The 25772-nt window shown below is 46.8% G+C and overlaps 1 protein-coding gene and 1 long non-coding RNA gene across 8 annotated transcripts in view; one reads left to right on the top strand and one right to left on the bottom strand.

The window, feature by feature from the left end:
• Positions 1–25772, bottom strand: part of CLASP1 (cytoplasmic linker associated protein 1) — a 269984-nt gene that overhangs the window by 157270 nt on the left and 86942 nt on the right. For 6 of the 7 annotated variants that reach the window (XM_049712736.1, XM_049712737.1, XM_049712729.1 and 3 more), the window contains 4 exons: positions 24876–24979; positions 23998–24089; positions 21715–21790; positions 13909–14006 (listed from right to left, as the gene is read on the bottom strand). In XM_049712736.1, the coding sequence (XP_049568693.1) occupies positions 13909–14006; positions 21715–21790; positions 23998–24089; positions 24876–24979 (370 nt within the window). Of the gene's footprint in view, positions 1–13908; positions 14007–21714; positions 21791–23997; positions 24090–24875; positions 24980–25772 lie in introns of those variants that run through there. The other variant, XM_049712734.1, reaches the window with a different exon arrangement.
• LOC125965070 (uncharacterized) lies at positions 262–15538 on the top strand. The gene is made up of 4 exons (XR_007478563.1): positions 262–336; positions 473–662; positions 9046–9166; positions 15412–15538. It is a non-coding gene; the product is annotated as an uncharacterized LOC125965070 (long non-coding RNA).

Genomic DNA, 25772 nt, shown 5'->3' with positions numbered 1-25772 from the left:
TCTGGAAAGATGCCTTAGAATCAAGTTCTTATGATGTTTCCATCACCTGCCCTTTGATAAGTAACAAAGATCCCCACTGGCTTACCAAGCCCATGAATAATATCCCTACACAGGTTGCCGGGGCCTGCCCTGACCAAGGTACCACTTTATTGCATCATAGCCACACCCTCTGACATGAGCATGTCTGCAAGGCTGCACATCGGGGACAAAGGGCACCTCCAGCTGGCTGTCCCTGAAATCACTGGGAGGGGCGAGTATTTCCTCCGTTCCTGGGAGAGCATTCACCATTATCGATGGCAACTGTGGAAGCACCTGTAGATTCTCTGTAGCTCGCAGGTAGGGTCTCCTCACAGCGGCCACGGGACCCACAACTGGTAGGCCCAGACGACTAGGTATGGGAAGGCTAAGATGATTACCGCTGTTGGCACCTGCACCATAATTCAGAATTACTTCAGGCAGCCGTGCTTTCCAGCTCCTGCCTCAACAGCTGCCTAGACAATGGCTTCTGCCCAGATGACCACCCCGGGATCGCAGGAGCCTGGCTCTATGACAGCCCGAGAGCAACAAAACCTCCCCTGGGAGTGCCTTCTGTCTCCTAGCCCTGAGCACAGCAATACAAAATGCCTCTCCCAGGACCTACCAACTTGCACAAGTCTGAAAGGGTGAGTTTTACAGGTTCAAAGACGTTGAATACATAACTAATGATTACCCTCTGAAGCCACCAATTTTTTTTGCACTTTCTAAATTTTAAATCTCAAATATAAAATAAATTTCTTCACTAGTTTGACAAATAACCCAATACCATTTTCCTCTGATTTTTCTGAATTTAAATTTTATTTTCAACTCTTCAATGCAACTGGTGTTTATTTTACTGTAAGATTTAGATCTAATTACGCCTTCCTAGAATATTTTATAAGTTTAAAATAATCTCCTAAAAGCAAATACTAGTAATCTCATGGTAAACAAGCTCCAGTTCTACACTCAGAGTTTATAATTGGCTTTTCAGTCCACTACTCTTAAATATGAGTACGTACCAAGGATTATAAACTATATGAGCAAAGCTTGTAATATGAAAAAGAGAGACCAAAAGGAACACACACATACCCCACTCCCAAATCCCAATTTAGAGAAAAGACTACGAACAGATTGTTTGTTTGTTTTTTTTTGCGGTACGCGGGCCTCTCACTGTTGTGGCCTCTCCTGTTGCGGAGCACAGGCTCCGGATGCGCAGGCTCAGTGGCCATGGCTCACGGGCCCAGCCGCTCCGCGGCATGTGGGATCTTCCCGGACCGGGGCGCGAACCCGTGTCCCCTGCATCAGCAGGCAGACTCTCAACCACTGCGCCACCAGGGAAGCTCCAAACAGTTTTTAATATATTATTTATATTTCCAAAGAGATGAGAAAATATTTTAATTATAAAAGCACACAGGGGGCTTCCCTGGTGGCACAGTGGTTGAGAGTCTGCCTGCCAGTGCGGGGGACACGGGTTCGAGCCCTGGTCTGGGAGGATACCACATGCTGCAGAGCGGCTGGGCCCGTGAGCCACAACTGCTGAGCCTGCGCGTCTGGAGCCTGTGCTCCGCAACAAGAGAAGCAGCGATAGTGAGAGGCCCGCGCACCGCGATGAAGAGTGGCCCCCGCTTGCCCCAGCTGGAGAAGGCCCTCACACAGAAACGAAAACCCAACACAACCATAAATAAATAAATAAATTAAAAAAAATTTTTTTTAAAAAAGAATGCAACACAATTCTTTAAAAAAAAAAAAAAAAAGCACACGGGGAGGAGCCCTTCAAAATGGCACCATAAGGACCTCTGAAAATCTGCTCCTCCAAAGAAGCAAAGAAAACATCAGCAAAATCAAGTTTTCCAAAACTGGAAATTAAACAAAGGCTTGCAACAATCCGAGCATTCTTCAAGCAAAAAGGCTGAATCTTGGTAAGAACAGTAAGTTTTCCATTGCTTTGCAAGTGCCCTATTTCCATCTCAACTCAGGCTGAAAACCAACAGCCTCACAACCACTAGAAAAAGTTGAACAAGTCTGGAGCCCCTAAGAATCCGCATTCCCAGAGAACTGTCATTATCTGACCTGCCTGGCATATCCCTGAACCCCCATTCACAGGGCTTGTCTTTATCGCACCTCACTCAGAGCATGCTCAGTGTGAGACCCTTTTCCCTGAGGCCACAATCAAGAATCCACAATGACTATTTAACACGGCAATAACCACTGGGGCAAAGAAACTGACCAAAAAACTTATAAGGAAAAACTGGAGGATGAGATGTTCTCAGGAAACTTTGAAAAGCTCTGACACATTCCTGGGAATCTAGAAGATCGCATATATGGACAAGGCTGTGTGCATGCCTGAGAATGACCCAAGGCACTAACGTCTCACCTCTGCCTACTGTGAGATTCTGCACAAGCAGGCAGTAAAGAGACATAAGGGCAGTAACTTATAAACTGCCTGCCAGAACACTGAAAGCACGTCCCAACAAACAGAGCCTTCAGCAAAGGGACTGAAGGAAACCCCTGTCCAATCATCAGCTGAACGCTAACCTAACCAAGGACAGATGACTATAGTAAACACACACAACCAAAAAATACAGACTTTACAGCATTAGTTCAGATAAGTCACTAAACAAGCAATGAGCAACGAAAACAACACCAACAACAGCAAGCCTGGGGAAAATATAAGAACCAAGGTCTCACCAAATACAGAATATCAATGAAGAGATGGAAAACATAAGAATCATACAGAAATTCTCGAAATGAAATTAAACATTTATAAACAACTAAAATTAAAAATTCAGGGCTTCCCTGGTGGCACAGTGGTTAAGAATCCGCCTGCCAATGCAGGGGACACGGGTTCGAGCGCTGGTCCGGGAAGATCCCACATACTACGGAGCAACTAAGCCCATGCGCCACAACTACTGAGGCTGTGCTCTACAGCCCACGAGCCACAACTACTGAAGCCCGTGTACCACAACTACTGAAGCCTGTGCGCCTAGAGCCCATGCTCTGCAACAAGAGAACCCACCGCAATGAGAAGCCTGCGCACCGCAACAAAGAGTAGTCCCTGCTCGTTGCAACTAGAGAAAGCCCGCACACAGCAACGAAGATCCAACGCAGCCAAAAAATAAATAAATAAATAAAATAATTTTTAAAAAAAATAAAAATAAAAATTCACTAGAGAGGCTCAACAGTGATTTGGGAGAAAAAGCAGCAGCAAACTTGCAGATGAGTCAATTGACACTATCATGTCTGAGAAACAGAAGAAAAATGAACAGGAAAAATAAATAAATAAATAAACAGAGCCTCAGAGATTATCTTCTTACTATACCAACATACACTTAATTGGAATCCCAGGAGAGGGGAAAGGAAAAAGGACAGAAAAAGTATGTGAAGAAATAATGACCGAAAACGTTCTAAATTCATGAAGCTCAACAAACTCCCAATGGGATAAACTTAAAGAGATCCTAACCTAGACACATAATAAGCAAAGGATTAAAAGAAAAGACAAAGAGAACACCTTGAAAACAACAATAGAGAAGCCATTCATCACGTACAAGGGCTCCCCAATAAGATTAGTAACTGATTTTTCATTAAAAACAATGGAGGCAAATGTAAAATAGACAGCTAGTGGGAAGCAGCCGCATAGCACAGGGAGAGCAGCTCAGTGCTTTGTAACCACCTAGAGGGGTGGGATAGGAGGGTGGGAGGGAGGGAGATGCAAGAGGGAGGAGATATGGGGATATATGTATATGCATAGCTGATTCACTTTGTTATAAAGCAGAAACTAATGCACCATTGTAAAGCAATTATACTCCAATAAAGATGTTTAAAAAAAAACCCAAAAACAAAAAACAATGGAGGCCAGGCAGCTGTGGGATAATATATTCAAAGTCCTGAAACTAAAAATCTCAACCAAGAATTCTATATCCAATAAAATCAACCTTCAAAAATGAAGCGGAGAATCCTCTCTGGACCAAAGACACTTCAGTCTTTACATGAAGCCATACTACCAATATAATAAAGTGCAGACTTTATTATATTGTCTTTATTATTATATTGCATGGTGGCGGGGGCCGGGGGGATGAAGGAGAATTTAGGACATTTCTTGATAAGCAAAAAATAAAATAAGACTGTGAATTGAAATGAAAGAACACAGTACAAGAGCCCAAATCCACATGGAGACATAAAGAACACCAGTAAAAGTTCAGTCAGCCTTCCATATTCGTGGGTTCCACATCTGGGGATTCAACCAACCGTGGACCAAAAAGATTTTTTTTTTAATTTTAGAAAGTTCCAAAAAAGAAAACTTGAATTTGTCACATGCCAGCAACTATTTACATAGGATTTACATTGTGTTTAGGTATTTTAAGTAACCTAGAGATGGTTTAAAGCATACAAGAGGATAAGTTATATGCAAATACTACACCATTTTATATAAGAGACTCGAGCAACCATGGATTTTTGGCATCCACAGGGGGTCCTGGAACCAATCCTCCACACATCACAAGAGGTGATGAAAAACTACAAAGGTAAATATAAAACACAGGTAAACATAAAAGACAGTACAAATGTTATTTTTTTGTTGTTAACTCTTCGCTGGTCCTACATGACTTAAAAGGACACTGAATAAAGCAATAATTATAAAACTGTATGTTGGCTAGCTTATAGTGTACAAAGGTGTAATCTGTATAACAAGAATAGCAACAGAGAGGTGGGGAGAAAATAGGGCTATGTAGGAGTAAAGTTTTTAATACTAAAATTAAGAATAATAATTCAAACTAGACTGCTATAATTTAAGATGTTAATTGAAATCCCCAGAACAAACACACTAATAATTCCATAAAACAAACAGCAAGAAAATTAAACTGGCATACTAGAAAATATCTATTTATTACAAAATAAGGCAGTAATGAAAGGATAGAGGAACAAGAAAGTCATGACATACAGAACACAAAGAGCAAAATAAAATAGCAGTAATAGTGTACCTTATCAGTACTACATTAAATATGAATGGATTAAACACTTCAATTAAATGGCAAAGATTTTCAAGTTGAATAAACAAACAAGACCCACCTACATGCTATCTGCAAGAGATTCATTTTAGACACAAAGACACAAAGGTTGAAAGTAAAAGGATGTAAAAAGATAATCCATGCAAACAGTGTTCAAAACAGACCTAGGGTGTCTATAGTAATATCAGACAGTATAGACTTCAAGACAAAAATTGCTACCACGGACAAAGAAGGACATTTTTACAGTGATAAAAGGATCAGTGTATCAGAAAGACACAATTATAAGCACCTAAGAACAGAGCCCCAAAATATATGAAACAAAAAGTGACAGAACTGAAGAGAGAACTAGGTAATTCATCAGTATCAACAGAAGACTTCAATACTGCACATTTCAAATACAGATTCTTCTCAAGTGCACATGGAACATTCTCCAGGACAGGCCACATGTTGGGCCATAAAACAAGCCGCAATAAACTTGAAAGAACCGAAACCACAGAACACAGAAATTATGATCTCTGACCACAATAGGAAAAAATTAGAAATGAATAACAAATAGAAATGGGAAAGTTACAAATAATGTAGGAATTTAACAAAACAGCCCTAATAACAAACAGGTCAAAGATGAAAATAACAGGGAAATTAGATACTACTTTGAGATGAATGAAAATGAAAGTACAACATACTTTGTGAAAGTATTTTTTGTACTTTGTGTACTTTTTGTACTTTGTGTACTTTGTGTCTGAAATAAGTCAGACAGAAAGACAAATGCTGTATGATATTACTTATATGTGGAATCTAAAAAAAAAAAAAAAAACTAGTGAATATAACAAACAGACTTATAGAGAACAAACTAGTGGTTACCAGTGGGAAGAGGAAAGGGAGAGGGGCAAAATAGGGGCATTAAGAGGTACAAACTATTAGGTATAAAATAAGCTATAAAGATATATCGTACAACAAAGGAAATATAGCCAGTATTTTATAATAACTATAAATGGAGTATAACCTTTAAAAATTGTGAATCACTGTTTTGTACACCTGTAACTTATGTAACATTGTACAACAACTATACTTCAAGAAAAAAGCACAACGTACCAAAACTTATGAAATGCAGCCAAACAAATGCCTATAAGAAAACAAAGACCCCAAATCAATAACTTAACCTTCACCTTAAAAAACTGAGAGGAAAAAAAAAAAAAGCAAACCAAATCAAGCAAAAGGAAGGAAATAACAAAGATTAGAGTAGAAATATATGAAACAGGGAAGAGAGAAACAATAGAGAAAAATCAACAAACCAAAAGTCAGTTCTTTGATCAACAAATTTGAGAAACTTTTAGCTAGATAGGGCAGAAGAAAGAAGACTCAAATTACTGAAATAAAAATATGAAAGAATGCACATTACTACTGTCCTTACAAAAATAAAAAGGATCACAGGAGAACACTATGAACAACAGTATGTGAAAAATTAGTTAACTTAGATAAAATGGACAAATTCCTGGACACACACAAACTACCAAAACTGACACAAGAAGAAACAAAATCTGAATAGACCTATAACAAGTAAAGAAATTGAATTCAGGAATCAAAACTGCATCCCTAAAGCAAAGCCCAGGCCCAAATGGCTTCACCTGTGGTGAATTCTAACAAATGTTTAAAAAAGAATTAGCACCAATCCTTCACAAACTCTTTCAAAATAGAGACCAGAATGGGAGAAACTGTGAGCAGGGGAGGACAGAATAAGGGAACTCTGTTGTCCTTTCCAGTCAGTTTTTCTATAAAACGAAAACTGCTCTAAAAAATAAGTCTACTAATTAAACAAATATATATATACCCCTAAAAAACAGAAGAGGAGGGAATGCTTTCTATGAGGCTAATATTACAGTAACAACAAAACCAGAAAAGACATCACAATAAAAGTACAGACCAATACTCCTTGTGAATCCAGCAGAAGTAAAAAGAGTTGTACACCATAACCAAGTGATATTTGTCCTAGGAATGCAGAGTTGGTTCAATATCTGAAAATCAATATAATATAATATATAATATAATACAACATATCAAGAGAATAAAAAACAAAGTTACATAATCCTCTCAGTAGATGTGGAAAAAGTATTTGAAAAAATCCAACATCCTTTCATGATAAAAACACTCAAGAAACTAGGAATAAAACTTTATCAACCTCATAAAGTCATACAGAAAAAAAACCCAAAGCGAACATTATAAAATATGGTGTGAGACTGAAAGCTTTTCTTCTAAGATCAGGACAGGACAATGCTGTCCCCTCTCAGCACTTCTATTCAACATCTTACTGCAAGTTCCAGCCAGGGCTTTTAGGCAAAAAAAGAGGAAATAAAAGGCACCTAGATTGGAAAGGAAGAAATAAACTCTCTCTACTGGCAGACGACATATCTTGTATTTAAAAATCCTAAGAAGTGCACGGCAAAACCTTTAGAACCAGGGAGTTCAGGAAGGTTGCAGGTTCAAGATCAATACAAAAAAATCAATTGTATTTCCCTACGTTAACAATGAACCATCTGAAATTGAAATTTAAAAATTCTGCTTACAATAGCACCAAAAGAAAATACATAGGAGTTAATTTAACAAAGGAAGTGTAAAACTTGTCCACTGGACACTACTAAGCAATTGCTGAAAGTAATTAAAGACTTTTAAAAATGGAAAGACATTCCACGTTCATGGACTGGAAGGCAATGTTGTTAAGATGGCACTATTCCCCAAACTCATTACAGATTCAGTTCCTACCAAAATCCCAGCTGTCCTTTTCTGCAGAAATTGACAAACACATCATAAAATTCACATGGACACAAAAGGGACCCAGAACAGCCAAGACAATCTTTAAAAGAACAAACGTGGATTTCGAAATTTACTACAAAGTTAAATTAATCAAGACAGTGTGCTACCAGTAGAAGGACAGGCATACAGATCAACGGAATAGAACTGAGATTACAGAAAGAAATTTTTTTTTTTGTCCACCCCGCGTGGCTTATGGGATTTTGTTCCCTGAGCAGGTATTGAACCCGGGCTCTCTTAACCACTGGACCGCCAGGGAATTCCCAAGAAACCTTTATATTAGTGGTCAGCTGATTTTCAACAAAGGTCCCACAAAGATTCCATGAGGATCAAAAGCACAAAGAGAAACTCATTAGGATGGCTATTTAACAAAACAAAACAAAACAAAACAGGAGATAACAATTGTTGGCAGGATGTGTACTGAAGACAGGAATGCAGAATGGTGCAGCAGCTGCAGGACAGAATGGCGGTTCCTCAAAAAGCTTATACCCAGGGGCTTCCCTGGTGGCGCAGTGGTTGACAGTCCGCCTGCCGATGCAGGGGACACGGGTTCGTGCCCCGGTCCGGGAGGATCCCACATGCCGCGGAGCGGCTGGGCCCGTGAGCCATGGCCGCTGAGCCTGCGCGTCCGGAGCCTGTGCCCCGCAACGGGAGAGGCCACAACAGTGATAGGCCCGCGTACCACAGGAAAAAAAAAAAAAGCTTACACCCAAAAGAACTGAAAGCAGGGAATGGGACAGATATTTGTACACCCATTTTCACAGGAGCATTACTCACAGGGCAAAACTGTGAAGCTATAAATGGGAGAGAACAATAAGAGAATTAGAAGACCAACTAGTCCAAGCGGTCATTACATTTTTAAAGAAACTTGCCCAGATCTAGACAGCATGAGGTTCCAGCCTGAAAGGCCCTCCAAGTGCACAACAAGACATGAAAAGAGTCTCATATAAGACCCATCATCATAAAGCTTCAGACAAACGGTGAGGACAAAGAGAACCGAAGTTATTGACATACAATAAAGAATCAGAATGACTTTGGGTTCTCACTAGAAACACTGAAAGCTGGGACACAAGCAGGGGAGTGGGAACATGAACTTCAACATTCTGAAGGAAAAAAAGGACTTCCAACCTAGATCTCTAAACCCTGACAAACTATCAATACCGAGATAGAATAAAAATATTCTCAGACTCAAAAAACTTTCCTTCTCCACATCTTTTCTCAGAAAGCTACTGGAAGATACTCACCATTATGATGAGGGACAAAACCAAGAAGGACGTCGTCTCCAAGAAACAGCAGGTGCACCTGCAGAGAAAGGTGCAGTGCAGTCCCCAGAGGACGACAAGGTAAGTGAGAGGCAGTGGAGGCGGCTGCTGTGGACTGCAAGGGCAGGCTCAAGGAGACGTACCTGACTCGTACGTCAGTGGGTAGACAGCGCTGGTGCAAGAGGAGCATGCAGACAACTACACGGATGAAGGCAAGACACTAACCCAGGGAAACAGGGTGCACGGGGGTGGGGAGAGACGGTAGAGTCATCAAAGTTCACCAAACATAAATAGGGAGCTGTGAACAGCCTACACAGCCAGAGAATAAACTAAATGTCGTCCTCATCAAAATGAAAACGTGACTACGTTTGGTGGATGAGGAGATGGTAAGTGCCCCTGAGGGAGGGTAAGAGGAAAGAGAGCTGAAATTCACCCTCCGTAATGTGAAGTAAAATTCTTAGATTGACACAAAACTAAGAAACAGCAGTGCATGCACAGTATTTAGAGGCAGAGCAACAGATACAACATAGTCAGTAAAAACAGTTGACGGTGTTTGCCTCTAAGGAAAAATGGCAGGAGAGATAAGGAATTGCCTTTTTTCAATGTATCTTGTAAACCTAGTCAACTCTCTCTGTATGAATGACAGAAAATAAAATTTAAAAATGAGGGGGGGGGGGCTTCCCTGGTGGCGCAGTGGTTGAGAGTCCGCCTGCCGATGCAGGGGACACGGGTTCGTGCCCCGGTCCGGGAAGATCCCACATGCCGCGGAGCGGCGGGGCCCCGTGAGCCATGGCCGCTGAGCCTGCGTGTCCGGAGTCCGGAACGGGAGAGGCCACAACAGTGAGAGGCACGCGTACCGCAAAAAAAAAAAAAAAAAAAAAAAATGAGAGGGGGTATTACAGAGCACCTTTCTCATCTGCTTTTGCCCTGGGCCCTCCCTATAACACCAAAGCTTTAGCAAGCAAATTAAAATTAAAAATAAGAAAGCCTCAATTCTCCCCTTAACAATACAATCATGAGATAATAATGGCTAGTGAATGTTTATACAATTTTTAATGAACAAATATTATGAGAGCTATTCAAAACTGTAGGTTCACAGGAAGGAAAAGTTTAACAAATAGTTACAATGCATCCGCTGACACGCTTCAGTTCTAGCTTCGGTTCTATCTTAAACTATCATCAGATTTCAAGCTGCTGCTGTTTCAGGAGCTTGGTTCCCAGGTGATGGTTCCAGAAGAAAGTTAACACCAGTGATCTTTTTACCAAAGCTTCGCAAACTAAAATACACCATATGGAATGGAAATATATTCTGCCACATACAGTGGGGTGCCCGTGAGTGTGCACACAGGCTGACAGCACCTGTCTGTGAAGGGAAGCCTTGGGTAGGGAGTGACAGGGCACCTACCGACGTTTTCCTTAGTTCCAAGCACACCTCACAAATATCCTACGGCGTATGGCCTCGTATAACAGACAGCTAGAAATGAAGCCTGTAGTACTTGTTTTCAGAACACATCACGTGTGTGAACTGTGAAAACAATACGTGTAAAACAATGGAAAATGGCCAAATACTACGCTGATGAAGTTCGCAGCTCAGCTGTGCTGACACCCCACGGAGGGGAGACACCTCCTAAAATGAAGACCGGGCCAAACATCTCCACTCCCTTCTCGGGAGGAACATGACTTTAGCCAGCAGATGAAATACTCCAACAACTACTGAACACATGGCCCCAAAGCATGATTCCAGCTCCTCCAAAGTGAAACTGAGAGCGTACGAGTCTCTCTTCCCAACTGTGAAATGGGCAAAGAAAACTACTGCCAAAATCAGATCATTACTCTTATTCCCTAAGTCAGGTAGCTGACATTAGGAAGGCATTCTTCTGCATCACGTATTTCCTAGAGATTCAATTAATCTTCTCAAATACAGCACTCGCTCAATGAACAAACTCGGAAGACGATAACGTTTTTATTCCAGGACTAAACGCAAGTTTTAGAAAACATCAAGCAAATTCCACACTGTTTTGTTAGTGCTATGGAATCTTGCCAAGCTGAAGACTCCCCTATGCTCTCACACAGTTAACAAAAAAACCCTGTAATGACGTAAAAGAAGTCTAGAATATTCAAGTATTCCAGTCAGCCACTTGGAGCCACACACAGCAGATACTGAATTTCCCAAACAGTATCCCAAACAGTAGGAGATTCTTTCCATGTCTGGTTTCACTTGGACACGGTCCCCAACAAAATTAAGGTGGCGGCCGGAGCCTCTGGCCCTCACAGTGTGAGATCCCACGTAACTGTCTTGTCATAAATACAAAGAAACATGAAGTTTCCGATCCTTTCACTACAGTTTTTAAAGAACTAACAGCCTAGTTCTCCAAGCACTGTGTGTCTGCCCAATTTTTACAATAATGGCTGTAAAAGATGTGGGTCCATTTCCCTAGGCTCACCCTCTCCTTTCGGTCCAGAATTTTTAGGAAGGATTTTAGCTAACATGAGATAATGGAAACTCTCATTCCTGTTCACAGAGGCTCTAACTCTTCTGTAGCTTCTTTTTAATATTTATTTAATATTTCCTTTTTAAAAGGGGGTGAGGGGTGATGGGGGGAAAGAAACCACATGACTGGGAATCTGGAAGAGAAGGTTCTAACCCCAGCTCCAGGAGGGACCTTACCCGAACCCATCTCCGTGGAGGGGTCCCCAAAACCACCCCAGGTTTCATGATTCACTAGGAGGACTCACAGGCCTCAGCACAGAGTCGCACTCCCAGCTGTGATCATTACGGTAAAAGCGCACAAGGAAAATCAGCAAAGAGAGAGGGCGTGTGGGGTGAAGTCCACGGAAAGCCGAGCAAGCTTCCCACTAGAGTCACAGGCTGAATTCCCCAGCCACAAGCTGTGACGCCGCGGGTGGAACGCCGGCCACTGGGAGAGCTCGCTGAGTCTGAGGGCAGGGTTTACGGGCGCTGGTCACCCAGGCACCCCCTGCCTAAGGCTCCGCAATCGCCAGACCCCCGCAGGAGAGCAGGAGGGCAGCCACGCCCCGGCCGGGCTGCAGCAAGAGACCCCCCCACCCCCGGCCCACTCTGTGGAAATGGTGGAAGCCCCCCACATCCAAGCTCCCAGGCCGCAGGCCGGGCCACCCCTGCAAGCAGGCCTGCAGAGTGAGCTGCCTCCTGTGCTCATCTCGCTAGATCTCAGTTTCACCATGTCACCTCGCCGTCGTCGGCTGCTACAGCAACCATCGGACACGACCCCCGAATCCCACGGGGAAGACGGGGCCGGTCATGGCCTAGGCTCACCGCGAGCTACTCAGCACGGTGATGCCGTGCGGAAGCAGGAGAGGGTTTCGCTGCCCAAGGCCTGCTTCCCCGACAATGCTGGTGACGTCATCACTCAATAGCCACCCCTACAGCCGCCGCTGCTCTCCTGCTCATCTGCACCCTCCAGTTTTCCCTAACAGCCCGGTCGGTACTTTCTAATGCAGCTCCCTCCTAAGCGTTCTCACCATCTATTCAAAGACCAGAAGGTCGAGGTTCATGAAACACAGGAATTAAAAACCCCCGTTCTCACAGATTGCCTCTTGTAAAAAACACGAAAAGTCATTGTATTCTCATCTGCTGCCTCTGTCCCACTGAAAGGCTCTCGGTATAAACAGGCGGTCTCTGCCACACTCCCTGCCGACCCCTCTCCCAGGGCTCATGGATCACACTGTCTGCTAGCATGGACTATTTCCAGCACCATTATAAAGTCTTGTAGTGCTTAAAAAAAAAAAAATTACAGGGGCCATGGTGAGAGCAGCACTGGGGTCAGATGTGACTCTCAACAAAGAAAGATGCCCCCCCCCAGGTGCTCCAGGCACCCCGACTGCAGGGTAAGTCAGGTGGCCCACTTCCGTCACACCTGGCCGAGGGGCATCACGGCAGACGGCTCCTGTATATTTCAACATTCCATCCCACAACGAGATGCCCAAGAGTCCGTAAGCTCTTCTGTGGAACGGGGTGGAGAAAATGAAGAACAGGACTTCAGTCTGAGCCCTGACTTGCTAGCTGGGTGATCTCTCCAGCCACTTCCTGCCTCCGGACCTCTGCTGTCCCCGTGGACACAGTGACAGGCCAGACAAGCCGCTCTGTGAGTCCCATCCAGGCCTAACTTCCCAGGATTTTCATATCACTTTCTCCCACGATGGAATTGACGGGCAAAAGGCTTAGAATTCATTTGGTGTAAGGTTTCCCCGTCGTAGGTAAAATCATAGGTGAGTGACTTTTCATTACTTTTAAAATTCTGACTACGACAGAAACATCTGTGGACTCAAGTTGTCCTGGATGTGATAAGACACTGATCTCGTTGCACTGGAGACTTGGACATTGAGACTGGCATTCCTGACCAGAAAGCTATCATTTCAAAGATGTTTTCCAGAATTATTACTTATATGTTTCTATCCAGACTCATCCTGGAAAGGCTTCATTCAAACAAATATTCTCCAAGCCCCTACTATACTAGGTGTCGTGCGTATACAAAATGTAGAACCGTATGAACCGAGAGAATGCTGAATCTTCCAACACCAAACACTTTTAAATATGCTTCTAAAATCGGTATGTGGCAGGGGACCTGGCTAGACGTCTGGGTGAGAAAGGCTTACTTTTGAGCAAGTGGAATGAAAGGGGGCCCCTGACACGTGATCTGGGTGCGATCTCCATCCACCGATCCTCTCACCGTATATTCTTTCAGTAAAATTACCACAACAAAATAAGCAGTGCAAACCAAGATGTTAACTGAGAAAGAGTACAGGGGGAAAGAGCAGAAGAAAGGAAAAAAGTCTGAACTCACCGGGACTGTGGCAATCCTTTCTTACTGAGATCTGCCCTCACACGTTCTCCTACATGTCTGTAAATTTCCACTAAGCTGTTTATTGCTGCATCTCGAACCTAGATGTAAAAGAAGAGATCTTACAGCTGCTCTGTGTCATTCCCCAGCACTTCCTGCTGCGGACACAACAGGCTATACAACACCCCAAGTTTATCACCCACTCACCAGCGCGATTCTAAACACAACCCTTAAGGGGCATGGGACTAGACACAGCTGTGTTTGACAGCTTTGACTCTGTGGGCACAGTTCCAAAGAGGAGGAAAAAATTCAGATCCCATCCCTATGTACCTGCTAAAGTCCACACCCCTTAGTTCTTTCCATCCTTTAAGACAATGTCTGGAAACCAGACCGCCTTTCCGAAATAGAAACCACTACAAACAAATGAATTATTCTAAAAATAAAACACGATGTAAAACATTCTGGATGTAGGTCAAATAAATACTTAGGGAGCAACAAAAAAGGATGGTAGAGGCTACACGGAGACTGCGTTCAAGAAGCTCATAGTTCTAAAAGGGAGATGGGGAAAAAAGTCCATAAATTCTACATTTAACACAGGGCAGGATGTAATAAATGTTATACAAAAGAGTACAAAGAGCTCACATAGTTTAGGGAAGGGAGACAGCACACCAGAGGATACCAAGAAACAGTTTATGGAAGAGGAAGGAACCACTTAAAATGTATTTAGAAACACAGCATTTTACCAGGGAAAGATGGAATGAGACAGGCTCCAAACAAGGTAAGCAGCCTGCGCAGAGGCATGAAAGCAGAGAAGCAAGGCATACACTTCAGGAAGAGCAAGGCAGCGGTCTGGCCAAACACAGATAGGAAAGGAAAGGTCGCGATATGTAAGGCTCGAGAGACAGAATGGACTTAAAAAAAACACACACACAGGGCTTCCCTGGTGGTGCTAGGGCTTCCCTGGTGGCGCAGTGGTTGAGAGTCCACCTGCCGATGCAGGGGACACAGGTTTGTGCCCCGGTCCGGGAAGATCCCACATGCCGCGGAGCGGCTGGGCCCGTGAGCCATGGCCGCTGAGCCTGTGCGTCCGGAGCCTGTGCTCCGCAACGCGAGAGGCCACAACAGTGAGAGGCCCGCATACCGCAAAAAACAAAAACAAAAAAAACACACACACAAAAAAAACAGAACAGGGAACTTTGAATATGGGCTGTGTGTATACCAAACATTATAGTTGTATCAATGTTAAATTTCTTGGATGTGAAAACATGTGATTACACAAAAATATCCCTGTTGTTAGCAGACACACACTGAGGTACCTAGGAGTAAAAAGATCGTGTGCTAGATACTTCCGAATGGTTCAAGAAAAAAGGTCTATTTCTCTGTGTGTGTGTGTGTGTGTGTGTGTGTACACATGTGTGTATACACGTTGAGATATAAGACAAATGTGACAAAAGTTAAATGGTAAATATGGGTGTTCACTATACTACCCTTTCCATTTTTCTATAGGTCTAAAATTTTGCCAATAGAAAGGTGGGAAGAAAAAAAGTTTATAAATCCAATGGACTCAAGGCCAGACTGTTGGGGTGCCCAGGGGTGCCAAGGGGAGGACAGCCAGCAAAGACAAGAGAGCAACCACGATTGCAGATTTGGTCTCAAGCAATGAAATCAAAGAAACAGAGAGGAAAGAAGCAGGGGTACAAACAGTTTACAGCTCTGAACACTGCCAAGTTACCCTTTGATTTAACAGCGGTATACGATAGGTAATTTTGTTTACAATTTTCCCCCTTGTGATAGAAAAAGGCAAATTCTAAGTTCTTATTACTTCTCACCCAAAACCTGATGCTATGCACCAAACTGTGTGTGTGACCCACCAGCCCCCGAGAAACAATTCATATGTTGATGATGGCAGTTAGAGACAGGCCCATAAAGAAGGTAGTTAAGGTTAAATTAGGTCGTAAGAGTGGGTCCTGATAATAATAGGAGGGGCGTCTTTATAAGAGAGACACCAGACAGCTCCATGTGTCTGCTAGCCAGGAAGAGAACCCTCAGTAGAGTGCGGCCACACCGACACCCTGTTCCGGGACTGCCGGCCTCCAGAACTGTGAGAGACAAACTTCCATGGTTTAAGCCTCCCAGTCTACGGTATTTTGTAATGGCAGCCTGAGCTGACTAACGGAGATTACCAGTTTATTTTGGAAAGGAAATAATTTCTGATGTTAGGGAACATTTCCCTATTGAAACATGCACATCTCACAAAAGCAGTCAATGCCCTGTCTTGAGAATCAGTGACAAGTGCATCACCGTGGCTTACTTTCTAGTGATGACGTCTGCTCAGAGCCAGAGCAGATCACACCGGGGACCCCCTTTAAAGAGCAATCGATACCCTGTCTGCTACTTACAAAGTCTGGGCTATGAAGAGTTTAAGGGATTTAGTGGAGAAATGACTAGCCTTCTAATTGAAATAAGTCAGACAGAGAAAGACAAATACTGTAACATATTGCTTATATGTGGAATCTAAACAACACAACAAACTAGTAAATAAAACAAAAAAGAGTGAGGCTCCCATATATAGAGAACAAAGTAGTGGTTGCCAGTGGGGAGAGGGAAGGGGGGAGGGGCAATATTGGGGTAGGAGAAATGGGGTTATTATGAGATTATATGAAATCATGTGTGAAACTTTTGAAATTGTAAAGGGCTATAGAATTTAAAGAATCTTTCATTCATTCATCCAATCAATTAATAAAATTACTAGCCTTAGAGTCAAAGTAGGCCTGAGGACTTACTTGGCCATTTAGAGGCTGCCATAACTTTGGACAAAGCATTTAAACTTTCATTCATTCATTCATTTATACATCCTTATTGGAGTACAACTGCTTTACAATGCTGTGTTTTAAACTCTTTTAGTCTCCATTTTCTCCTTCGTAAGTGGAAGGCTGCTTTGAGATTAAAAAAAATAATGGAAAGAGGGCTTTCCTGGTGGCGCAGTGGTTGACAGTTGCCTGCCGATACAGGGGACACCGGTTTGTGCCCCGGTCCGGGAAGATCCCACATGCCGCAGAGCGGCTGGGCCCGTGAGCCATGGCCGCTGAGCCTGTGCGTCCGGAGCCTGTGCTCCACAATGGGAGAGGCCACGGCACTGAGAGGCACGCATACCACAAAAAAATAATAAGAAGAATAATAGAAAGAAAAAAAATGGATTCAATTCAACAAATATTTGACTGCCTATTACATGCCAAACTGGGGGCGCTACACGGCCCAGGCAGGTAAAATGATGCGTGGAGCAAGGTGGGTGCACGATGACCAATGGCCCCGGCCCAGGACCTGCTGGCGGGGGAAGGGGGATGCCCAGCCTCGGGCAGGCGGCCGCCAACATGTAGCCGTGGGGCACAGGTACAGCTCTGCCCCACCTTCACTCTTCTGCGGAAGCTCAGAAACACTCCTCCCAAATGTCAACTTGCAAACCCAAACTCCACACATGAAGTGAAGTCATCCTGCAGACACGTGTATGTGCACAGACACAGGCCAGCGGTTTGTGCCCCGTGTTTATATGCATAAAGCACTCAGCACAGTGGCCGGTGGGACTGGTAACATCTACATCTCTCAGACCAGCAACCTTAGCCTTTAAATAGCTATTCCTCAGGCTTAGAAAGCTCCAGGGCCAGGGAGCATCTGAGGATCTAAACGACCCAAGAATCACAGAAGAACAGATTGTCTGTGGCACTACAAAGTATCGTAGCCCAACTGAGGAGGGGCGTCCCCTCAAAGCAAGTCGGTTCGGGCTGAAGGGACCATGCAGTGCTCCCTCCACAGGCCGCCACGGGGGCCCCACGCGCTTCTGCCCACCCGCAGGCTCGCCACGCAAATGACCGCAAGAGCTCAGGCCACCAGGACAGCAAAAGACCAGGGCCCCGTACATTAAGCTCCACCTGCCGGCCCCTGGCCGAAGGCTTTAGAGAGCCTGAGGCCTTCAACTCTACGACCTCGCTCACCGGGCCACTGCTGACTGTGACACAGAGGAGGGCGGAGCCTGGCGGGCTAGCCACCTGCCGGGGCCCACGGTCACCTCACTGCGCCACGCTGCACCCCAAGGTGGGCACCAGGAACGGGCTCCCTACACAGCGGAAACTCCAGGGGGAACTTCACCCCCAGGGACAGGGAGGGCACCCGGAAACCCACTCGAGGCCAAAGCCACCCTGTCCCCGCAGCCACCCGCCCACAGAGAGGATGTCTCAGACCCGCCCACTCCTCAGGTACCAGTCAAACCCTCTGCGGGGGCTTCCTTCCCCTGCCCCTCCCCCCTAAGCCCAGCCAGCCAGCCAGCCCAGGGCCAGCTGCAGAGAGCTCTGAGATCAGTGCCGGCCCCTCAGCCACCCCAAGATGCTTCTAGACTCTGAAGATGCGGATCAAACTCCTCAGCAAAACAGACGGCAGGCAGCGGGGCGAGGCCCTGCGGAGGCGACCGCTGCCTGCCCTAGGCCAGCTGAGCAGCCATGAAGTCAGAGGTCTGCAGGCAGAACTGGGGTTCTCTTTATCTGACAAAGGGGCTCCCCATCGAGCAGGTGTCTCGGATGCCCCGGCCCCGTCCTCCCTGGCCCTGTTCTCGGCTCGGGAGATAAAGTCTCCCGAGTGTAAAGCCACCCCATAACCCTGGTCCCTTCCCTGACAGCGGGCTGACACCGCGGCACAGGATGCGGCTCTCGCGAGACATGCCAGGGAACCTGAGCAAAGCTTCCGGAAGACGCCCGTCCACTCTGCGAAAGCGGGTAAACGCAGGGACACTCAGGGAAACGTGCACGTGGACTGGGCACTTAATGACATGAGAGAATCAGGCATTCTTGAGGGACAGGAGGTGATAATGCTGTTAAGGTTATGTGGGGGGCTTGCGGGGGTGGAGAGGCCTTACCCTTTAGAGTATTTAAGAATTAAATGAACCAATGTCTAAGATTTCCTTCAAAATAATCTACGTTTTGCTTCCAAACAATGGGGTGGGGGAGGCAAAAAGATGAAAGTAAACTGGCCTCGTCTGGTCAGCTGCTGAGGCCGGAGGGCGGGCCCGAGGGGATGCTGTACGTCATTCTCTCCACTTCTACCTCCGTTTGAACCTTTCAATCTAGAAAAGCTGAAAACAGGAGAGGCACATAGGAGCACCGGGCTTTCATCTGACAGGCACGCAGGACACGCGTGCAGCTGGGCTGTACCACGCAGGGCCCGTGAGCAGAGCTGCAGAGGACAAAGCCCAGGGGGTGGGCAGCCCAGCAGAAGTGGAGCGGGACGCGCAGTCCTGGGGACATCACTGAGCCGATAACAGGCCCTGCGGCCTCCCTACCTCGGGCCCCCCCATACACGGGATGATACATTTTCCCCACTGCTCTGGTGATTCTGAGTTGGATTCTGAGTTACTTTCAGCAGCCAAAAGCATCCTGAGCCACGCAAAGCCTGCGCATGGGCGCCCGCTCTGAGAAGCTGAGTCGCTCTGCACTCAGACCAGTACCAAAGGACGCACAGCCTCTGGGGCAGGAGTGTTTGCAGGGCTCAACACACACACACACACGCACGCACGCACGCACGCACACACGCACACACACACACTCACTCACCCCCGCGGAGGACTGAGAGCTGGATGCAAGCCGACCACAAGGTCAGGGGCCCAGTGCAGTGACAGCACCAGCAAAACACACGACTGTCCTCTCCGGCCTGAGGCATCCACGGCTAAGAGGCGAACACCGCTCAGGTAGCCATGGGGAGTCTACTCAGTCCTAAGGCCGCTGGAAGGCAGTCCTGGGATGATAAAGAGGAGACAGGGGTAGTCCTGACCCTCAAGGTTCAGAGACCAGCAGGAAAGACTGACGAGAAAATGAAAATAAAGTCAGGAGCACAAGCACACACGACATACACACGCACCCTGGAAGGAGGGATGAGTAAGTGGGTTATTTAGCATCAGAGGAGCGGGCGTGGAGCCCCCGGGTGCGGGGAGGTGAGGACCGCGTCTGTGTCTGCACACGCGCGCACACGTGCGGGTAAACACTCCTAAGGACTCCTCCGATGCTCAGTGTGGGAAACTGGCTACAGGCGCTGCCACTCCGGACTGCTGACAGCCGTCCACTGAGCCTGGCCTCGTTCACCCCAGCACGCTGCCTCTCTGAGGCCGGCGGGGATACTCATATCACCTGTCAGGCCAGTGCAGGCACCCGAGTGAGGAACAAAGAGCCTCGATCAGCCCAGCTGGCTCTCCTGCTCTACCGAAGGGGCCACGTGGTAGCAGTGACAGCCTCAAGGAGTGACCCCCATAAAGGACCTTTTTTCCACAGAAAACAAAGTGGAGACAAGACGTTAAGGGGGCAAAAAGGCAAAATAGTCCATCTGGTAATTCAGAATCTTTTTTAAAAGTAGCTTCAGTTAGGGACTTCCCTGGCGGTCCAGTGGTTAGGACTCCATGCTTCCAATGCAGGGGGTGCAGGTTCGGTCCCCGGTCTGGGAACTAAGAGCCCGCATGCCGCAGTGTGGCCAAAAAATTTAAAAATAAAAGTAGCTTCAGTTATTTTCCAATTGATGATGAACATAAAGTATGATCCAGGAAATAAAAGTATCTAAAACTCAAATTTCCAACGTCAGATATTTTCAGTGAAGGCTGGATAGAGGATGCACAGAAAGAAGCAAGTGGGTGCAGGTGAGGGAGAGCAGGGACACAGGCCGGCAGCAAGCAAGAAGGCAGGAGGAGCGGCCGGCGACGGGAAGGGGAGTGCAGCAGGGCACCAAAGAGGAAGCGGGAAACACAGCCGGGATCAAGGGCAGAGATGAGGAGGGAGAAAGGATGCGGAACAGGAGGCTCTGCGACCCAAGGGCCCTCGGAGCTGAGCTGGGGGCGGTGGAGGGAGAGCAGAGTCATCTACGGAGGGCACTGTAGCCATCGCCAGTCAAGACTGACAGATGCTGTCCACCACGTACCGTCGACCCCTGAACACTGCGCAGGGAGGGGGGCCGCCAACCCTCCAGGCATCCACAGATCTGCCGGATCCGGACCACCGGGGGCCACGCAGTACTGCGGTGTTTCCTACTGAACAGCCACCTACCGGTGCACCTGCGCACTCCGATCCCATGCCGTTCAACGGGCAGGTGTACATTTCTTTTGTGAGTTACTGATCCTATTTTCAGCCCCTCATCTAACCAGGTGTGTGAGCCAACGTGACAGACAGGGCTCTGGGTGATAACCAGAACTGACCTGGGAGAGAACTGGCACTTCCGGTGCCCGGGCTGCCTGCTCACTGCTTAGCAGAGCCCCACCCACCCACCCTGACACCAGGGAAGTGGTGCTTTGACGTTTTTGGGTTTTGTTTTACTTTATACAAATAACATGCATAGGTCAGTCTGAAGTGTTTCCACAGTTATATGCACCAATGTGGCCACCGCTCAAAACAAAACGTGGGCCCTCTCTGTCACCTCCGAGAGGCCCCCGCAGGCCCTGTCCAGCCCACCTCTCCCACCCCAGAAGGGGGCCGCTGCTCCGCCATCACCGTCGCTCCCTCCCCACACCCACCCCTCTAGCTGCAGAGATGGTGACCAGAGTGCCTTCTCTTGGAGGCTGGTCTGATGACATCACTTTACAGGCTAGTGAGGGCCCATCCCAACGTGGAGAAGAGGGCAAAGCGGGCCCCCATCCACCAAAGACGCTGATAAATGCTACTGGGCACTAACACCCATCACCTCAACCAACACCCCGAGCTCTAGAGAGAGAAATAAAGTCCCACCCAGAACCAAAATGCACCCTCACTGTCTACAGCCAATGATCTCTTTCTCACTAAATACACTCACCTGGCTGTTTGGATCTCCGAGCAGGTTACATATATGTGGCACAATCTTGCTTAGTGTCAAGGTATGTGCTCCAGAGCTGAAAACAAAAGCAGTGCTTTACTGTTGGTGGGAAGAGAGGAAAGCACACTGCCTCTCCTCCCTCTCACCCCTTCCTTCCCTCCCTCCCTGGGCCCATCGCCACCGCCCACCAAGGCTCGCCCCTTACCCTTCCCCCTCTGCTTCCAAACTAAACACACACCCGCACGGCCCCTCCGCACAGTTCTAAACTATGAGTGCCTCTTAGGACAAGCGCCCCCACCCCCACCCCGGCTCGGGGTCCCTGCACCTGGCCCAGCCCTTCGCTGCCAGGCCGCGGCCGCAGCCTCGCCCACGTGGGGTCCTGTCGTCTTGACACTGCCATGCGTCATGCGGTGGTCCCTACTCTGGCCAACTCAGTGCACTCAGCCACCCGGCAGGTTCCCGGGGTCCTCCCCTAATCGCCCTGCTGTGTGGCTCTCTGCCACACCAGACATTCAGTTAATAACCGCTTGAAGACAGACTGCGATAAACGGCTGAGAGGACGCCAGCTGAATGACGCCCTGCTGGAGGACAGCTCAGCTATCTCCAGCTGTTCACCGCCATAAACTAAACGCTGTCACAGACACCCTCTGTCAACAACACTCTCCCCGATTCCTTCCTGAGTACTCTCTTAGGACAAATTCTTAGATGCGGAACTACAGTAAGCAAAGGCTAGAAACATTTTTTAGAAGCTTCAGAGACCAGGGACTTCCCTGGCAGTCCAGTGGTTAAGACTCCGTGCTTCCACTGCAGGCGGCACAGGGTTCGATCCCTGGCTGGGGAACTAAGATCCTGCATGCCACGTGGTGCAAACAAACAAAAAAAAGCTTCAGAGACCGAATTTAATGGTCCCGAGAAGTCTAGCACATTAAGAGAGAAAAACTTATAAGGTAATATAAACGTTACAATCTCCATTTTGTTTTTAAAAATAATAAAACTCTTAATGCTGGAACAAAATGCTACATGTTAACAGTGATTATCTGAAGGTGGCAGAATTATACACAATAATCATTTTCTTTTTTATGTAAATTTTCTGTGATATACACAGTATTACTTTCGTAATCAGAAAAGGTGATTTGTAATTTTAAAAAAGGCTCTCCTGGGCTTCCCTGGTGGCGCAGTGGTTGAGAGTCCACCTGCCGATGCAGGGGACACGGGTTCGTGCTCCGGTCCGGGAAGATCCCACATGCCACGGAGCGGCTAGGCCCGTGAGCCACGGCCACTGAGCCCGCGCATCCGGAGCAACGGGAGAGGCCACAACAGTGAGAGGCCCGCGTACCGCCAAAAAAAAAAAAAAAAAAGGCTCTCCTGCAAATAAGCACTTAAAAAAATGTTCAACATCAACAGTTATTAGGGAAACACAAATTAAAACCGCAATGACACAGCACTACACGCATATCAAAATGGTTAAAATTAAAGACAGTGGTAACATTCAATGCTAGCGAGGAAATGAAGAAATGAATCATTCGTACACTGCTGGTGGGAATGCAAAATGATGCAGACCACTCTGGAAAATAGTTTGGCAGTTTCTCTTAAAAGTAAAGATGAATCTACCAAACGACCCAGCAATTGTACTCTTGGGCGCTGACCCAAGAGAAATGAAAACTTCTGTTCCTGCAGAAACTGGTACATGTGTGTTCACAACAGTATTATTTGAAATAACCAAAAACTGGAAATATTCAAATGTCCTTCAACGGGTGAACTGTTAAACACACTATGATTCGTCTATACCAGGGAATTCTACTCATCAATAAAAAGGAACAAACTACTGTTCAGGCAACAACATGTATGCAATCTCAAGGGAATTACGCTGAGAGGGAAAAAAAGGTCAGTCTCAAACGGTCACATTCTGTGTGATTCCATTCATAAAATAACGAAATCGCAGAGCTGGAGAGTACATGAGTGGCAGCATGGGGGCGCCTGGGGCGAGGTACGGGTCTGCACCTTGAACATGGCAATGAGTTACCCAGAGCTGCACCCGTGTCACAGCTGCGCACACACGACATGCGTGCGTCCTGGATGAACCTGAACAAGCTCTGTGGATCGTATCTACACCAACTTCCTGGTCTGGACCCTGCACTACAGACACGCAAGACGACAGGTGGGTGCGCGGCACCTCCCAGGACGTTTCCCTATAACTTCCAGTAGATTCGTGATGATTTCAGAATTAACAGTTACAGATACAAAAGCTCAGCCGAGGACACCCTGAGGCCCCACCAGACTTACGCGTTGAGTGTGGCGACCAGGCAGAGACACGTGCCTTCCCGGGTGCGGAAGTTCTTGTGCTTGAAGCCTCCCAGCATCCGGTCCCACACGTACTGCAGGCGCAGAGGACGGGGGGGAGAGGAGAGAGGGCAGCTTCTGCAGCCCCGTCCAACGCGGGGCCCACGGGGGTCGGGGGGGGGGACACGTCGCAACAGGTGCCAAAGCCCTCCCCACCTCCACCAGCTCATTAAGCGCTCTCAAGAGCTTGCTGGAAAATGGTAACTTATGCTCGTATATCAAGTTCAAAACGGTCAAAACATATTCCTTTATACAATTTCGTTTAATTCTCCCGACAGCCCTGAAAGGGAGGTGAAACTGTCCCCATTTTATGGGTAAGGAAAATGAGGCCCAAGGTCACATACTGACACTGCTCTCTCAGCTTGAACAGCTGTGCCCACCCCATCCACAAGCCAAACAGCTGCTCAGCTTTTCAGGCCAATGCAGGCTTTACCTTTCCTGGGAAGGCTTTTCCTGACGCCTCCCTGCCCCGCCCCGCCCCACCCCACAACAATGGACAGCTGGAGCCCTGGCAGCCCCAGCTCACCAGCAGACAGGGACCAGGGCTGCAGCCAGGCCTCTGAGTGCCCCAACACCACAGCTGCATCTTTTCAGAGACTCACAGAGTCAGTTATGTAAATGAGCTCAACTCTAATGGATCAAACCAAGCACTCGGTACCCATGTTAAGTCCACTAACTTATTCAAAGGTATACCTTCTGCTGTTTGTTGTTTAAATATCCTATGGGGAGAAGAGGGGCCAGATGAAACGCCATGAAACTTTTCCTCTGAAACCCACTGGCGCTCTGCAGGAACACCCCGAGCCCGCCCTGCCCCGCCTCACCTGGGGGTTAGCAGCCTGATCCATGATCTTCAGCAGCAGGGCCTGGTCTTGTTCCCTCACAGAGTCTTTAGCGTCGCCCAGTCTGTCTATTAAACTCGGCAGCACTGGAAATTAAAATGCAAACTGATCAAATGAAAACCTAGTCTAGTGGCCTGTGGTCACCAACTGTGGATATTTCAAAATCCTGGCCTAAATGATGCACATCACTCTAAACCCACCAACCCCTGTAATTCTACCCTTCCTGCTCAAATCCATCCACAGGAACTACTAGGTGAATCTGCAGAAATCCTTTGCATGGACACACTGTTTGTCTTCTTCCTTACCCCACCTTACTCTAGGCAGCTTCCAGCATGTTTTTAAGCTGCTGAAATGCTATTAACATGGATGTCGATGGAAGACCGTGGCAAGAAAGAGTCAACACAAAAGGAAATCCAGGTTAGACAGAGGGGCTCCAGCACGTCTGCTCGGGGGGAGTGGGGAGGAGAGCGTGGGAGGAACAGGCATTATGGCTCAGTCTGTTTTTACTTTTACATCACATCCACCCAAGCTCATCAGACAGAATGCAGCTCTCTGCCCTTCCTCCGCCCTTCCTCCATATGGCTGGGGGCGGGCCATCACTACTGCTCCAAGGGCACCTGGGTATCAGAGGTCAATTTTCTTTGCTTCTTCTAAAAATCTATAAACATTTCTTTTACAAGAGATAGCCCTGAACAATTCAGCTAATTTAGGGGGAAATGGAATGCTACTAAAACATCAAATTCCTCAGAGGGATTTTTTATTTGCAGATGGGCGGTTTGTACCAGAGTGGGAAGAGCTCATGACTTTATCGAAAGGTGCACACTGACCAGACGGTTAACAGAACAAATACACGTGAACCAATTGAAACCGAGAAATTCT

This window comes from Orcinus orca, chromosome 7 (assembly GCF_937001465.1).
Source record: "Orcinus orca chromosome 7, mOrcOrc1.1, whole genome shotgun sequence".
Lineage (NCBI taxonomy): Eukaryota > Metazoa > Chordata > Mammalia > Artiodactyla > Delphinidae > Orcinus > Orcinus orca.
The sequence above is the reverse complement of the archived record's forward strand: the minus strand, read 5'-3'. Positions and strand labels throughout refer to the sequence as shown.